General features: G+C 55.4%; 1 protein-coding gene across 1 annotated transcript in view; it reads right to left on the bottom strand.

Annotated features, from left to right (window-relative positions):
* Positions 1–15,025, bottom strand: part of SRD5A1 (steroid 5 alpha-reductase 1) — a 42,791-nt gene extending 27,766 nt beyond the window's left edge. Inside the window, exons 1-2 of the mRNA XM_004698403.2 lie at positions 14,739–15,025; positions 4,909–5,072 (exon numbers count right to left, since the gene is read on the bottom strand). Of these exons, the coding sequence (XP_004698460.1) occupies positions 4,909–5,072; positions 14,739–15,013 (439 nt within the window). The 5' untranslated portion in view covers positions 15,014–15,025. The remainder of the gene's footprint in view (positions 1–4,908; positions 5,073–14,738) is intronic.
* Between the last annotated feature and the right edge of the window lie 991 nt (positions 15,026–16,016).

Raw genomic sequence — 16,016 nt, 5'->3', positions numbered from 1 at the left:
ACAGATAAACCCCTCAGGACCAATAATGAGAGTAGTGATACCAGGAAGGGAAGGGGAAGGTGGGTGAAAAGGGGGAACCGATCACAAGGATCTACATATAACCCCCTCCCTGGGGAATGGACAACAGAAAAGTGGGTGAAGGGAGATGTTGGACCATGTAAGACATGACAAAAATAATAACAATTTATAAATTATCAAAGGTTCATGAGGGAAGGGGTGTGGGGAGAGAGGGGGAAATGAGGAGCTGATACCAAGGGTTCAAGTAGAAAGCAAATGTTTAGAGAATGGTGAGGGCAACAAATGTACAAATGTGCGTGACCAATGGATGGATGGATGGATTGTGATCAGAGTTTTATGAGCCCTCAATAGAATGATTTTAAGAAAAAAATAATAAAAAAACAGTGCTGAAATGATGAAGCACCTCGTCTCGTGGAAAGAGTTGGAGGATCTCATGGTGAGTGAAGTTAGCCAAGCACAGAAGGACAAGTACAGCATGTGTCCACGGAGGTCAGTTCCAACAGCAGAACCAGCCCAGGGGAAAAAGCACATATCGCACAGTTCCTGGGCTGAGGACCAGAGACTCTGGCAAGAGCCAGACCAAACCCAATGATGCATTCATCACACACACACAAAAGAAAAAAGATGCAGACAGCACCTGTGTGGAATGGCATCTCCCCCTCCCCCCAACCAGGGATTCATCCACCCAAGGGGAGGGTGTTGTCTATGTCTCCACAGGAAAGGGAGAGGGAGCGCAGACCTCCTTCCGGAGCACCAAGCCATGAGGGCGATGTCCCTGCTCAGAGCAGCTTGCTCACAGAGAGCACAGCAGGCTGGCCTCAGCTGGAGGTCTGACATCCCCTCCCTCAACAACAGCATTACAGAGGGCAGCCCTGAAAATACAGTTCTGGGAGAGCAGCCAGTCTGACCCGCCCCCATGGGGGCAAGCCAAGAGGGGGGGCGCATCAGACCAGCAATGGAGCAAAGCCAGGAAGTCCCTGAGGAATCCCGATTGTAGGCTTCTGACTCAGGGGTTGGTTTTGGGCGGGCAGCGCTTGGCACCCCATCTGAACTGGTTGGGGGTACTCACAGGGGCCACACTGAAAGTCTAAAGGTGTTTAACGGGGTGGGGGTGGGGCACTAGACTGCTCCATCTCTGACAGCAGGCAGAGCAGGAGGGTCTTGTAGAAAGCTTGCCTCTTGGACAGGAATGCTGAGGACTAAACGGGTCTGAGTTCGGTGCGCGGGCCCTGGGACAGGGGTCCCTGGAGGAAAGGGGACTGGACTGATGGGTGACAACAGGACCTGCGTCCTACTTGACAGAGAGACGCTTGTCTACTCTGGGCCAGGTCAGCAGTTAAGAGTTGGAACTATATGTACGGTCTCTCTTCTTTTGTTTTCTTTTTGGTATCTATCTATATAAGATAGGCAGGGTAAGTAATCCCAAGGAGACAGCCACTGGACTGATGACTGGGGTGGGGAGGGGGAGGCAGGGGAGAGGAGGACGTGGGTGAGGGGAGTGGTGAGTCAGTAACGACAGGGACAGGGGAATAGCAAGGGACCTGAAATTGAAGGTGAGGAGGGAGTAGTGTTCCTGGTGGTGTTTGATCAATTGAAATGTACCTGAGAGGAATTGCTGAGAGTTGAATGGTAGGTAAACATGATAGTGGGGCAGGAGGAAAGAAAAAAGAAAATGGGGAAAGGACAAGAAAGTAAAAATTATATATCTAGAAATAAATATAGCTATGTATATATGTAAATATATCAAGCTGGGTGTATTTGTGTACACACACACACACACACACACACACACACACACACGAAGCAGATGGACTTTGGGCCTCTACTTAAATCTTATCTCAGTACAAGAGTGATTTGTTCTAATAATATGGAACTGTATGATACTAACTTTCCCAGTACGATTGCTGAAGACAAAATGGGTGCATAAGCAAATGTGGTGAAGAAAGCTGATGGTGCTTGGCTACTAAAAGATATTGCATCTGGCGTCTTAAATATTTGAAGTGAAACAAGTGGCCATCTAGCAAGGAAGCAGCAAAGCCCACATGGAAGAAGCACACCAGCCTGTGTGATCATGAGGTGTCAACAGGCATAGGTATCAGAAGTTCAAAAACAAGCAATCAGGTGGATGCAAAGGCAAAGTGGAGACCCAAAGCCTACTTGCAGGATAATTGGACGGTCCCTCACACAAGGGCCACACGAGGGATGATACATCTAGGGTGAAGTATACCACTGATGAAACACATGACTATCCTCTAGCTCTTTAATATTTCCTCCCCTTACATTTATGGTCTTAGTTTCACCTCGTGCATCTTGTTAGATCTGTGTATGTTCATTTGTATAATTAAGATCCATGAAGTCCAAGATAGCTAAACCCTCCAGAAATAGTAACGGGAGTAATGATTCCCTGAGGGTATGGGAAGAGGCGGGGTGGGGGCTGGGGGTGAGGAAGGGAGAACTGAGAGAAATGACTGTATTACCCCACTCGAGGGGAACGAAGAGCAGAACTGTAGGTGAACGGACACATTGGATGGTGTGACATACCGGGAAAAATAATAATAATATGTAATATAATAATACAGGTTCCTGGGGGTTAAGGGGGGGGAGGGGGATAAAGGGGAACAGATATCAAAGAGTTTAAGAAGAAAAAAATGTTTTGAAAGTGATGGTGGCAGCAGTTGTACAATTATGCTTGATTTAATTGAATTATGGATTGTTATAATCTTGATAAGAGCTCCCCAAAATAATATTAAAAAAAAAAGACAAGGGACTTTTCCTAGGGACTTTCTGAAGACACCTCACTTTGTCTTACAAGTCCCTGGAGGTGACTGAAGTGCTGAGTGTGCGTAGGCGTGTGCAGACATGATCCCGTGTTATCCAAGGGCCCGGAGTGTCCATGGATTCTGGTATCTGTGGGGGTCCTGGCACCAAGACGCCCGAGGACACGGAGAAACCCCCTGCCTACCCACAGCGTCCCTATGGGACAGGGTCAAATGGCCCCCTGTGGGTTTGTGAGCCTATAAATCTTTACAGGAGCAGAAAGCCTCAATCTCTCTCCCAAGGAGTGGCTGGTGGTTTCAAACTGCCGGCCCTGCGGTTAGCAGGCCAATGCTTCACCACTGCACCACCAGGGTTTCCTTCAGGATACCGAGGGGCGACTGCAATTTCACATTTGTCTCCAAACAAAACCTATGACACACGAGAGGAAGGGAAGCAAGCCTGGGCCTGTCCGTGCCTGAAGAACCAGAAGATGCCTTCGCTGCCAGCTGCACACGGTCTGAGGAGTCGGTGTAGTGGTGGTTGCTCCTGGGCACACGGTGGCTCGCCATGTGCAAGCCTGATCCCAGGGGCAAGGCCCTCTGTCCTGCGTGGGGCCCACTCCCGGCCAGCGGCCTGATGCTATCCGCACACCTCAAGGACCCAAAGCCCTGGCTGCCGTTCATTGGAAGCACCCCCCCCCCCGAAAAAGGTTCCCCCAGAGAAGACGGCTGTAACAATCGGCCACCAGTGTGGCAGACACAAGTCTGGATTGGGGATGGGGGGTGGGTTCTTGCTGATCGCCTTCTGTCAGCATCTACCCCACTGGCCACCAGCATCAGACCTGGGATGGGCCATGCAGCTTCCTGCCCTCCTGCTCCTCATCTGCCAGGGGGCCCCGTCCTGCCCTGGGGGCCTGTGGGGTTGGCTGCTCACTGCCTGTGAGTGAAGGCAGTGCTTCTTGCCCCTGCTGACCTCAGGGGCAGAGCAGGCCGGCCCCTGGGTCATCTGGACCCTGGGCAAGCAGCCACCTGGATTCACGTTTCCTGGCGTCACAGGGTCTGGAGCCAGAGGAGAGCCTGTGTGTCCTCAGCTGGCCTCATTTGATAGGGAACACTGACCCTCCTGTCTCAACAGTTCTTGGTATTGGGGGTCACTGCTCTCGGGACAGACGTGATGGGTCACAGTGTTGTGTCATCAACAAAGTACCCAGAGTGCTGGACCTTCTCACGGTCCCAACTCTCCACGGCGAAGTAGGTGGTCTCCCCTGACCCACCCAACGAAACCCACAGCCGTCCAGTCCACTCGGACTCACCAAGACCCGGCAGGACAGGGCAGGATGGCCCCCGTTGGTCTCCGAGATAGTCACCCTTTAAGGGAGCAGAGAGCCTCATCAGGAGAAGGGAGAAAAGACTGAAGTGGCCAAAGATCTCATCCTCCTGGGACCCACAATCCATGCTCACGGAAGCAGCCATCAGGTCAGGTGATGCGCATGGCACTTGGTACGTGTGCTGCACAGGACCTCTCTCAAGGGTTTGGGAAGCAAGGATGTCCTTTTGAGAACTGAGGTGCGCCTGACCCAAGCCACGGGTCCCAGGTATGCAAGAAGTCTCACCATCCTTGCCTCTGCAGGTTTCCAGCTGTGGTGACCGTGCTGGGCAGGCTCTGCTCCAGCCTGGAGGGTCATGAGGAGTCCACATAGCTGGATGCAGCAAACATGCTTTTTACGTGACATGGTACACACTTTTTATGTGGTTAAGTACACACTTATGCTCATCACGTTACCGGGCAGGAGTCACAACAGCACCGTGGTGATGCGCTCAGCGGCCCTGCCAGAGAGAGGCGAGGCTGGCTGAGCCTGTCTAGGTGCACATCCTTGTTTGAGACGCTCCGGGCCGGCTCTGGGGTGAGTCTGACTCTGATGGCAGTGAGTTTTAGGGGATGGCAAACAAGTAACTCATGGCCGATCTCCCTGTGTCTGGGCCCCCTGGGGACAGTTGGACCGCCCGTGACAAGTACTGCTGCTGCCGCCCCACCTCCCTCACCCCTGCAGCTTTTGGATGCCAGGACCTGGGCTTTCTTCCCAAACTCAGAGAGACGATGAGGGTGCCCGGGATCCCCAGTGTCTCCACTCACCTGCCAGAAAGTGGGGCTGGGTGGTCCAGTGGTCAGGATACTTGGTGAGGCTCAGGTACCTGCTCTGCAGGTAGCCGTTGTGGGTGCAGAACAGGAAAGCCATCAGGAAGGTGGACAGCGGCGTGGGCTTGCCGCCTCGGATCAGCAGGGGGAAAATCAGGGTCCTGTGGGAGGTGAGACGCGGGGGAAATGGGGGCGGGCTTCACAACATGGAGGGAGCCTTCCTGCTGGCACCAGGGGGCAGGCTGGCAAGCCCAGCCTGTGGTCCACTCTGTGCAGGACAGACAAGGGAGTGTGTTTCTGCAAGGTGGGGGCCCCAGGACCCCTCTAGGGGCAGTGCAACCCTGCCCTCCAGCTTCTCCATCAGTCGGACATTGGGTGTGGGTGCTGACCAGTCTGTGTGGGGGTCCCTGGGTCTTCAGTCCCCTCACCTCGCACAGGAACCCCACATTGTCATCAGCAGAGGCTGTTGGAGGCCGAGTTGGGGGTGGGTGGGGGGACCCGTTTCGGTAACATACACCAAGGGCGGGGTGGGACAGGCACACTGTGCCCACGAGCCTTGGGGTGCTGGCTGGCTGCTGTGTGTTGCCAGGCGGCCCCACGCTCTGTCCCAGGCATGTCTGCAGACCAGGAGGGTGAATGTGGCCACACCGGGTTGGGTTGGTGGGCACAGCCCTCCCTGGTAGCGCAGTGGGCTATGAACTGTGCTGCTAACCACAAAGTCAGTGGTTTGATACTACTGTCCGCTCTTCAGGAGAGAGAGGAGGCAGCCTGCTCCCGGAGAGACTCCCGGCCATGGAAACCCACGGGGTTGAACTGAGTCAGGACCCTCTCAAAGATGGCGGGAGTTTAGGTTTTTGCCTCTCTCCTTTTTTGGAGGAAGAAATGCCTTGTGACCTACTTCTGAAAGTTAGCCGGTCCACACCCTGTGGACTCCCCAAAGACATAGTGCTGGCCAGCTGGCTCCTTGGAGTAGAAGGCGCTCCGAGGACTAGGGCCTGGACTGTGCCGACCACCGAGGAGATGACATGGGACCAGTCACTTGTCCCTCTCCACTGGGGGGGTGGTGGTCACCAGGATTCAGAGCCAACCGGATGCCCTGGTAACAACAGATCAGTGGCCTACATGAGTCTGCACCACGGGGTGGGGGACCCCACAGTCACTCTCTCTTATGGTGGACCCCCCATTCCTAGAGTGGCCATGCCCGCCAGCCTCCTCAGACATCCAAGTAGGAGACCCCAACCCACATGTGGGAGAAGGAGTCACCAGCTCCAGGTTCCGGGGCTGGGGAGAGGAGTTCCTGAGGTGAAACGTCAATACTGGTGTCTCGGACACCACCCTCCTCGGTTCAGTCTGGATTACAATTCAATGTAAAGATGACAAACAGCCTCACCACCGGACAACAGGCGACATCAGGGTAAATGGAGAGATAGGTGAGGTTTTGTCAGGGGTTTTATCTTGCTCAGATCCACCCCTAGAGCTCCTGGAAACAGCACTCAGGGTGTGCTGCGTCGGGTAAAGCTACTGCACAAGACGTCTTTAGAGTGCACAGCAATGCTGTGGCTTTGAGGATGGAGGTGTGCCTGACACAATACAGTATATTTTCCATAATCTCACTGGCACGTGGAAGTTGGACACTGACCGAGAAGACCAAAGACGAACCCATGTATTTGAACCCTGGTGCTGGTGACGAACACTGACAGTCCCGCGGCTGCCAGACGAACCAACAGTCGGCCTTGGTAGAAGTACAGCAGAAGAATCACCTCGAATGCTCCTTAGGGGCAAGGACGGCCAGGTTTCATCTCATGTACATTGGACATGTTGTCAGGAGAGACCAGTCCCAGGAGGAGGGCATCGTGCTTGGCAAAGTGGTGGGGCAGCAGGAAAGAGGAAGGCCTTTGATGAGCTGGGTGGCCGCTATGGCTGCGACGGTGGTTCGAATATCAGAACCCTGTGAGGATGCACTGGCCTGGGCCCTGTGTCCTTCTGGTGTGCACTGGCCTGGCTGTCGGTCAGAGCTGACTAGACGTGTGCACTTAACAGCAACGATGTTTAGTTTACTGTGTATGATGTCAAGGCAATGCGCTTAAGAAATCTTTCAAAGAACTGACACTTTTAAAAGTTGGCAGAAGAAAGAACTCGGATGCGGGCATGGCTGGATCCGGACTTTGGAGAAGGCTGCCCGTGGTGGCTGTTAGGGAAGGCTGAGTCCTTTGAGAGGGAGGCAGGCCCTGCCTGGCCCTGTGCCATCGGCAGGTCCCTGGCTGGGTTGGAACCCATTGTTGCAGCCATGGTGTCAACCCATCTCCAGAGGCGCTTCCTCTTTTGCCCTGACCCTCTCTCTCCTTTGCTAAGTGTGACGTCCTTCTCTGGGGACCGGTCCTTCCTGACAACGTGTCTGACTTTTCACTAGTCTTTACTTCTAGAGAACACCCCCAGCCAGACCTCTTCCAAGGCGGAGCGGCTTGTTCTGGCAGTCCATAGCATGGTCAGTGTTCGTTGCCAGCACCGACATTCAAGTGCATCAACACTGCTTCGGTCTTCCTTACACCCTCGCCAGGTGTTGCCCGTTCAGGAGGTGCTTGGGAACAGCACGGCTTGAGTCAGGTGCACTTTCACCCTTAGTGTGACAGCTGGACTTTTCACTGGGAGACTGGCCCGAGGCAGAGTGGGTTGACTGTTGGACTGCTGCCTGCATGCAGGTTGCAGGAGCAGTGAGTTCCCTCATCTGGCTCCCACCAAGGGCCTTTCCCTGGAAGGGTCTGGCAAGAAGGTGGAGGAAAGATAGCGATAAGGGCTCACCTGTGAATTGTGGCAAACAGGCATCCCTGCATTGCCATCCTGCTGTGTGTGCTAGGAGCCCTCTGGGAAGCAGGAAGAGCCAGGGGCAGAGTGCACCCTCTGGCCAGAGCATCTGGTTTGCCCCTGCCTGACCTTCTTTGGACTGAACTGGGCCCACCACCTTGCGAGACTTTCCCTCAAACTTTCGTGAGTTCTGTGGGCGGCCGAGGTGGCCGCAGAAGCCCAAGAGGTGAGGGACGGGATTGCAGGAAGAGGGAAGCTGGCTGTCGTCTGGACTCCTGGACTCAGGAGTTGGACTCTGGACTCTGTTTCCAACTCCTTGGGGCTCGTTTGGTATGAATGCTTATGAAAGATAGTATTACCCCGGATGTTGCTTGTGGATCCAGGTAAAAGAAGACCCCTTGTGCTGAGGCCCCCCCACCTGCACCGGTCACCGAGAGTCTGGCTCTGACGACACCTTCTATTGAGGACGTTGCCCCTGTTGGAATGGACTTCTGAGCTTTGAAGTGGGATGAGCAGTTAACAGTCAACAACATGGTACACAGAGAGTTGACCAACAACTGCAGTACTTGCCAGGAACCATGGCTGAGGAAACAGCCCCAGGAGTCCCTGTCCTCCCTCCTTCCTGACCACCCTGTGTAGAAGTGCTCTGGCCAGGGGGACATCTCCAATGGTTTGGATTGGCCCCTTGGCCACAAGATCTTGGGGGACACAGTCAGCCTATCTTACTCCCTGGGCGCCTCTGATGACGATGACCTGCAGGCAGGACAAGACGCCCGATAGCTGAAGGGCTTCCAAGCTGGAGAAAGAAGAACAAGTCCCAGACGCTGCAGTGGGCAGTGGTGCGGACCGAGAGCTCCGCGGACCGAGAGCTCACCACTGTTGAGGTGACTGTGCCGTCCATCTCACGGGGGAGGGTCTCCCTTGTTTTCACTGGCCCCCGGCCATGATGTCCTTTTCTAGAGATTGGTCTTTTCCAAATGACATGTTCAAAGGAAGAAAGTCAACATCTTTCTGTCCTTGCCTCTAAGGAGCATTCTGGATCTATTTCTTCAGACTGAATTTTTGGTCCTCCTGCAAGTCCATAGTCTGCTCAATGAACATTGTCAACACTGCCATACAAATGCATTGATCCTCTGGTCTTTTTTCACTGTTCAGCTTTTCCAATCACATGCTGTTGCTGTTGGGGGCTGTGTGAGGCTGTGGTGATGAGAGAAATAAACCCAGCGACATTCATCTCTGCGTCAGAAAGAGCTTTCTATCAGGAAGTAATTGCATATCAAGAAAACATCCCAGCCCAGTCCAACTCAAGTCCACAAGTCCTACTTCAGACTCACGCAGTCACAAGCAGTGATGCTGAATGCAGGAAAATCACAGGCCGGTGGGTGCAAAGTCTTGTGGATCCAATGGAGGTGGATGCATCTCCAGGGCTCTGGCAGGTCCCTGCGTGACTCATTAACAAGGTGACAGCAAAGTGGGCAGGGAGGTTCCCAGGGCCCTCCTTATGAGAAGGCCATGCCCACAAGGAGGCACTACCAGGTTGTGACCTGATTGACAGGCTAGACTCCACCCTTCCACTTCTATATATCAAGTTGACATGAATTTGTGTAACCCCTATAGGTGCCATACTGACTGTACGCACAGCAGATGAAAACACTGCCCGGCCTTTGCCAGGCTCACGGTTTTTCTAATGCTGAGCCTACTGTCGCAGCCACTGTGTCCTTCTCCACTCCTTCAGGACCTTCCTCTTTGTCGCCGCCCTTCCACTTTACCACGCACGATGTCCTCCTCCAGGGACTGGTCTCTCCCGTCAACATGTCCAAAGGACGTGAGACAAAGCCTCACCTTCTTGGCCTCTTAACAAGCACTCTGAGTGCACTTCCTCCAACACAGATGGGTCTGAACGTTTAGTAGTCCACGGTACTTTCCATGTTCTTCTCCAGCACCATGATTTACATGGGAGGTATGAGAAATACATGGGTCAGTTCCACCTTATTTATCAAAGTGACATATTTGCTTTTTAAGAAAACACTGAAGACTGAAAAAAATTAGCCCTTAAATATAATGCACCTGGCAGAGGGAAGGGCTGCAGCCCCCAATTCAGGCTGGACGCCGTTTGGGCTGTTTGCTGCTTGTCCGGAGCCAGTGCAGCTCAGAAAGCCTGGGGGCTCCCCCACACACTCCCCTCTCTCACAGGGACCCCAGGGATCGCCTCCGCTCAGACTGGCCCCGGGAACAGCCACTGATTTATGGCGCTGGAATTGACGTAGCCACCAAGAAAATAGCGTTTCTAGGCTCCTGGAGCGGTTGAAATCGCGATTTTGTAAACCACGCAGTAACCCTTCCCTTGTCCATTCCTGGGATTCCTGTACTACTTGCTGAGAAATTCCCTCTCATTGGGGTACTTTTATCGAGAGTCCTCACAAAATACGCCGCTCGAATGAGCGTGGGCGCAGGCTTCTAGTGCTTCATCTTCCTTCAATAAAAACTGCTGCTTTGGCGACCACTGGCCTCCACTCGCCCTGTTGAGGGGACATAAGGGTGACCAGAATCAAAAGACACAGGGAAACAACGAGGCCAATGGGCCATTGCCCGCCCCCCCCGAGAGCAGAAGCACCAGATGGTGCCCAGCCACCACCACTAACCGCTCGCTTGAGAAAGGACCGCCCAGAAGGTCCCAGACGGAGACAGAAATGGAGACGGGGGCACAGAGCTCAGGGTCATCCAAGAGACCAGGCGGACAAGTCCGATAAGACAAGTGGGTCCTATAGACCAGGGCCCTCTGTCACCCTCCAGTCTAGAGTGGCCAGCCTGGAGAGAAGGTGGGGGTGGGGGGTGGGGGGGTGTCAGAAAGCACAGGGAGGAAGCGGGTTGTGATGGTCCCAGGAGGGAGTGCAGGGGGAGCTGAGTCACATGCATGTGAGTGGTGTGGATGTGTACCAACTCCCACTTTGTTCCCAAGGAAGACTTACAACAACAACAAAATAGATGGCTTCATTTTTAACAGCGGTCAACTCGCAGGCCATGGGTTTAGCTGCAAAAAAACACTCACTGCCATGGAGTTGGTTGACTCACAGCGACTGTCAGGGACTGTCACTCTTGACTGGGGTAGTGGGCCTCATCTTTCTCCCTTGGAGCGGCTGGTGGTTTTGAGCTGCTGACAATGTGCCCAGGGAGCAGCTGCCACCCCAAGGTAAACACAGGGGAGTCCTGGTGACCGGTGCCAGCCTGGGTGTCCAGGAGGGCAGTGGAGTGGGAGAGCAGTAAACACTCGGGTGGGTGAGGGGACCGGTGGAGGGGTGTGGAAGGCAGTGATGAAGGTGCAGGGTCCCAGCCGGGGTCAAGGATGGAGAAGGCCCCTCGCCCTTGCTCAAACAAACAAGTCCCTGGAAGTTCTTCCTGAGTTAAAGAGGACCCAAGCCTCTCCGTCTGCCCCCTTCCCACCCCCTCAGCCCCAGCACCTCTCCAGGGCTTGCCTCCACCCCTGCACACCCGTCTTCCTTGCCCACAGTCCAAAAAGTATGGGGCATGTCCTCAGTGCCGCCTACTGAGCACACAGACACACCTTTTGCCAGACTGGCACACAGACACCACACCCACCCCGTATTGCTCCCATCCCTGCCACACTTTCAGGAGAACAAGCACGGTGTTCTTGCTCCGTCCTTATCCCACCCTGCTGGCACCCCCTCCATCTGGCTGTGGCCCCCGGAGGCTCCAAGAGCTGCAGGCACGGCTGCCTTCCCTGGCCCAAACTGCATGCTCTGCTCCCACCTTGGGGGCTACCTGCCACCTCGGGGAGTCGCTCTCTGGTGCTGCTGCAGGAGCCCTGCCCGTACTGCTGGCCAGCTGGCCCACCCACGGGGAGCACAGAGGCACTTACTGCTGCGGGTCGGATGACTCTTTAATAAATCAGTGGCTTGGGTAGAATGGAAACAGTTTCTCTTTCCTGCAGCAGCGTCCCTAGGGCTGGTGCCACCCACGGTGGGCCTTCTGGATGGGGCATGGCCAGCGCTATCTCAGAATCATCCTTGGACAGGGCGATGGATGTGCCCCCACCCACCCATGCTCCCCAGTCACGCCACTGGCTCGGTGCCCTGGCTCAAACACAACAGTGCAAACGGCCAACTCTCTCGGAGCAAGGAATGAAGGCCACTAGGTGAGGTTCGCTATGAGTCAGAGGAGCTCACTGGGCATGGGCTTGGTTTGGGGTTCTAAGTCCATCAGCGGGCCGCACCTTCCCAGGGGTTGGGCCTGAGCCCCTGCAGGGCACCAACATCTTAGGACTCTGCTCATTCAATGCCCACGCTGGCCCCATTGGCAGCTCCAGCCTTCTGCCAATTCTCCCAGCGTGAAAACTTTGGTGGGAGGCAGCTTAGTAGCCCAGACCCTCCCCACCCCACCGCACGAGGGTTTGGGCTGGGGCTGGAAGAGCTTCAGGGTCTATCTCCAGAGCTTGCTTTTAGCTAGCTAGAGAGATAGACAGATACACAAATAGACTGACAGACAGGGGCTCTGGCATAGGGAGGGCGCAGGACTGATAGTCCGTTGATCGATTAGTCAGTCAACCACAACGTGCCAGGCAGGCCCTTGAGCTGGGTTCTGCGAGGCTGATGGCAACTCCTTCCTCTGGGAGCACGTTTGTGGAGTGTGGGACTTGGCACTCCATCAATCTCCCGTGTAAAGGTGTGTGTGGTGATCTATGTACGGTATGTGTATGTGTGGGGTTGGGTGGATTACAGATAGAGCCCGGTCCAGCCTGGGGTCCCGGCACAGCACAGAGAATGCTACCTGTCTCAGGCAGTGCTCGGGACACCAGAGATACAACCTGTCCTTGAGGGGCCGTCTCCCCACTGGACCATCAGACCACAAACACACACAATTCTTCCCACCTGTCTGTGAAGCAAGTGTTTGAAGGGGCATGATCAAAGAGGTTAAGTAACACACACACATGCATCACTGAGCATGTTAGGCAACCCACCTAGATCCTGGGACGTGTAGAAATGCCTCTCCTACGTGCTAGCTGTTGGGAACTTGATCAAAGGGCTTGAACTTCTAATGGGTGACTTTTGTTCTTAAACCAAACTCACTGCCACCAAGTTGATTCCGATTCACAGTGACTCTGTTGGATTGGGTAGAACTGTCCTTGAGGGTTTCTGAGACGGTAACTCTTCACTGGAGCAGAAAACCTAGCTTGTCCCCCCTGGGGCAGCTGGTGCTTTTAACCTGCTGACGTTGCCTTAGCAGCCCCATGCATACGTAACTCATGATGCTACCCAAATTCAAACATCTTACAGAGATGCCCTTCACCAAGTCTTCACAGGACAAAGACAAGACAGAACCATCCAGATGAGGGAGCCTATCAGCTTGAGGCCAAAATGGTGTTCAAGGGTCTCACAGCCCTGCGGCTACCTCAGAAAACTGCCAGAGAATCAGGAAAGGCAGCAAGCATTGGTGGCACCATGGGAACGGGAAGGGACTGCAGTCCGGGTGTGCGCACGACTGCAGACTAGAAAGGGTGACAGGATTGGTCCTGAAGCCCTCTGGCCATCTGGCATCCCTCATGACCATGCCAGCCGGTGTCCTGAATTCATCAAGGGCACACCTCACAAGCTCCCTGAGGGGCTGGCTGGCAGGGTGAGTGCCAGCAACCCCACTCAGCATTGGTCAGCAGGAACTTGATGGAGGCCATGTCCAGGTGGGAGACTCAGGAAGGATTGGGGGCTCCCGCTGTGACCGTAGCCTTCCCCAGCCCAGGGGCTCAGGATTCCAGTCCTCAGGCACATTGTCAAGCCATCTGTTGTCCCTGTGACAGAGCGGGGGCCCTGACCTGGGGTTCCGGGCAGTGGAAGCCCCCAAAGCCATTTCTCAAGACCTTCATGGAGACCACAGGAAGGCTGCTTAGCAACATCAGGGTTTCAGGTTTCGCTGAAGAAACACCATCCCCACCCTCCACCCCAAGCACACATGCAAAAAAAGCTGTCCAGCGGGCAGCTGCCGGTCAGAACTGGATCATCAGGTTATGTGGAAAGACGCCACAGACCCAAGTAAGATAACTGGATTTTAAGGTAAAGATACAGCCCAGGACAGCGGAGCGACCTCGGGCCCATTGTAGGGACACTCTGTCCACCGTGGATTTAAAGAAAAGGCAACATGACTTGTGTGTCATTCAGTTCTACCCAGAGGAGCCGTGGTGCTGTGGCAGGTCAGCGCTGGGCTGCTGACCCAAGGGTTTCTCCCTCATGGGAGCAGACACCCGGCCACCTGCTCCCCAGAGATGGAACCCCAAACACCAAACTCACTGCCACCCAGGGGCCTGGGGCCCATATGCACCTGAGGATGACAGCCTCAGGAGACCCCAGGGGCGAGTTCTAGTCTGGGGGAAGGGGGTGGGGAGGGGGAGGATTGGGGTGCAGGAGGCAATAATGGCAGACATTTTGGAAGCATCAAACTATCACCCCCCACCCCTTAGCTCTGGTATGCCAGGGGCTACAGGAGAGACCACAGGGGACCCTCAAAGGGGGACAGACAGGCTCAGAGAGGACAAGAGGGTGGGGCTGGCGGGTGAAGGACATGCATTGGAAGAGGGTATGGGATGGGAGTAGTCTAGGGAAACTGCAGGGAAGGGTTTCAGAGGGACAGGGGACAGGAGGGGAAACTGGGGGTCTCAGAAACAGGGAAGGGGTTATGGGGCTGTGGGGATGGAGCAGGGCAGTGAGTGATGGGTGTGGGTAAGGGTGCAGGTGCCTTTGGCTGGGACATGGTGCTGGGTGCAGGGCATTAAACCAGAGTCCTGATCAGCAGGGCAGGAGGGCAGTGAGATCTGCAGGGTGACCATGCACTTCAAGGCACAGACCCCAGTGCAGGTCGGTGGAGTGCTGGGTTGGCAAGTGCAGGAACTAGGGTGTGGGGGTCTGTTGCGACCGTGATCTGGGGCTGGCTGGTTGCCGGGCAGAGGTGGGCAGGTGATCAGGGGCCAGCTGGAGCCCTGATGGGCAGGGAGCTGGGTGTTGGGTCCGGGCGGCCTTTACCGTTGCGTGTAGTGGATGGTGAACATGGCCATCAGCAGGGCGTTGGGCGGGCGCAGCTGGTCTCCGAACCGGACCCACTCTAGCAGCGGCAGCAGCAGCGAGGGCATCTCCTGCAGCCCCCAGGCTAGCCGCGCGGGCAGCCACCAGCGGATTCTCGGTGACCAGTAGCGGCCATAAGATGTTTCCAACTTCTGCAGTATCACGAAGGTAAAGCAGGCAGAGACGCCCAGCAGGACGCCCAGCGCGTCCAGCAGTTGCGGCTCGCCGAGCTGCATAGCTGAGAACCAACTCCATGCCCTACCACGGTTCATATAACGACGCTGTCGCTGCCAGCCCCAGGCAGGTGCAGGCGGGCGGGGGCGCGGCCCGGCCTCCGCGTGGGCTGGAGGACACACCCCTGAGGCCCCGCCCACAGAGCCCGGCCCCACCCGTTGGACCAGGAAGTGCGAGCCAGGGCCGGCGAAGGTGCTGGGGGCGGGGCTGAAGGACTGGTGGGCGAGGTCTCAGGCTCAGAAAGGCAGCCACGGTGTGGGGAGGGGAACTTTCGAGGCGGGGCCTCGGGGTCGGACGGGGTGAGGCGGCGGCGGAGCGGGGCTTGGGAACCCAAGTAGCAGCTCGGGGTCAGAGTCTAGGCTGTTGTTAGATACCGTCGAATCTGTAAAGAATGCAACACCCAACAAATGTATAGATGTGCTTTGCACAATTGATCTATGTATTGTGATGAATTGTATGAGCCCCAATAAATTGATTAAAAAAAAAAAAAAGAAATTGATGGAATCATCAAAAAAAAAAAGAATGCAACACCACCGGGCCCTGCGCCATCTTCACGATTGTTCCTATGCTTCAGCCTATTTTTGCAGCCACGTGTCAATCCACCTCTGTGAGGGCCTTCTAAAGCGGGATCGCGGGTTCGGAAAAGCAAAGAGCGAGGGGGCGGGGCTGATTGAATAGAGGGCGGGGCCCGGGTGTCGCTCCATGGGGGCGGGGCTAAGTGGATAGCGCTGCATCCTCGGAGTCTCGAAGCGGCCAAGGGCTCAGGGGCGGAAACTCGGTCTCGAGTAGAGGCCGAGTGTTAGAGGGAGGGGTTTGGGAACCGGTCGTGGACCCTAAAATGCGGCCGAAATGTTGGGGGGCGGGCCTAAAGGGTAAAGGGAAGGGCCTAAAGGGCGGGCGTCCATCTGGGAGAGGCGGCCGCGGGTCGGGGACGAGGCCTTTGGGCTGACCCTTGGGGATCCGAGGCGGGCTATCGGGTGGAGACTGAGTCTTGAGGCGAGGCCT

This window comes from Echinops telfairi, unplaced genomic scaffold, assembly GCF_000313985.2.
Source record: "Echinops telfairi isolate 266 unplaced genomic scaffold, ASM31398v2 ScPeMD7_7469;HRSCAF=8507_1, whole genome shotgun sequence".
Lineage (NCBI taxonomy): Eukaryota > Metazoa > Chordata > Mammalia > Afrosoricida > Tenrecidae > Echinops > Echinops telfairi.
This window is presented reverse-complemented; position numbering and strand designations above follow the sequence as displayed.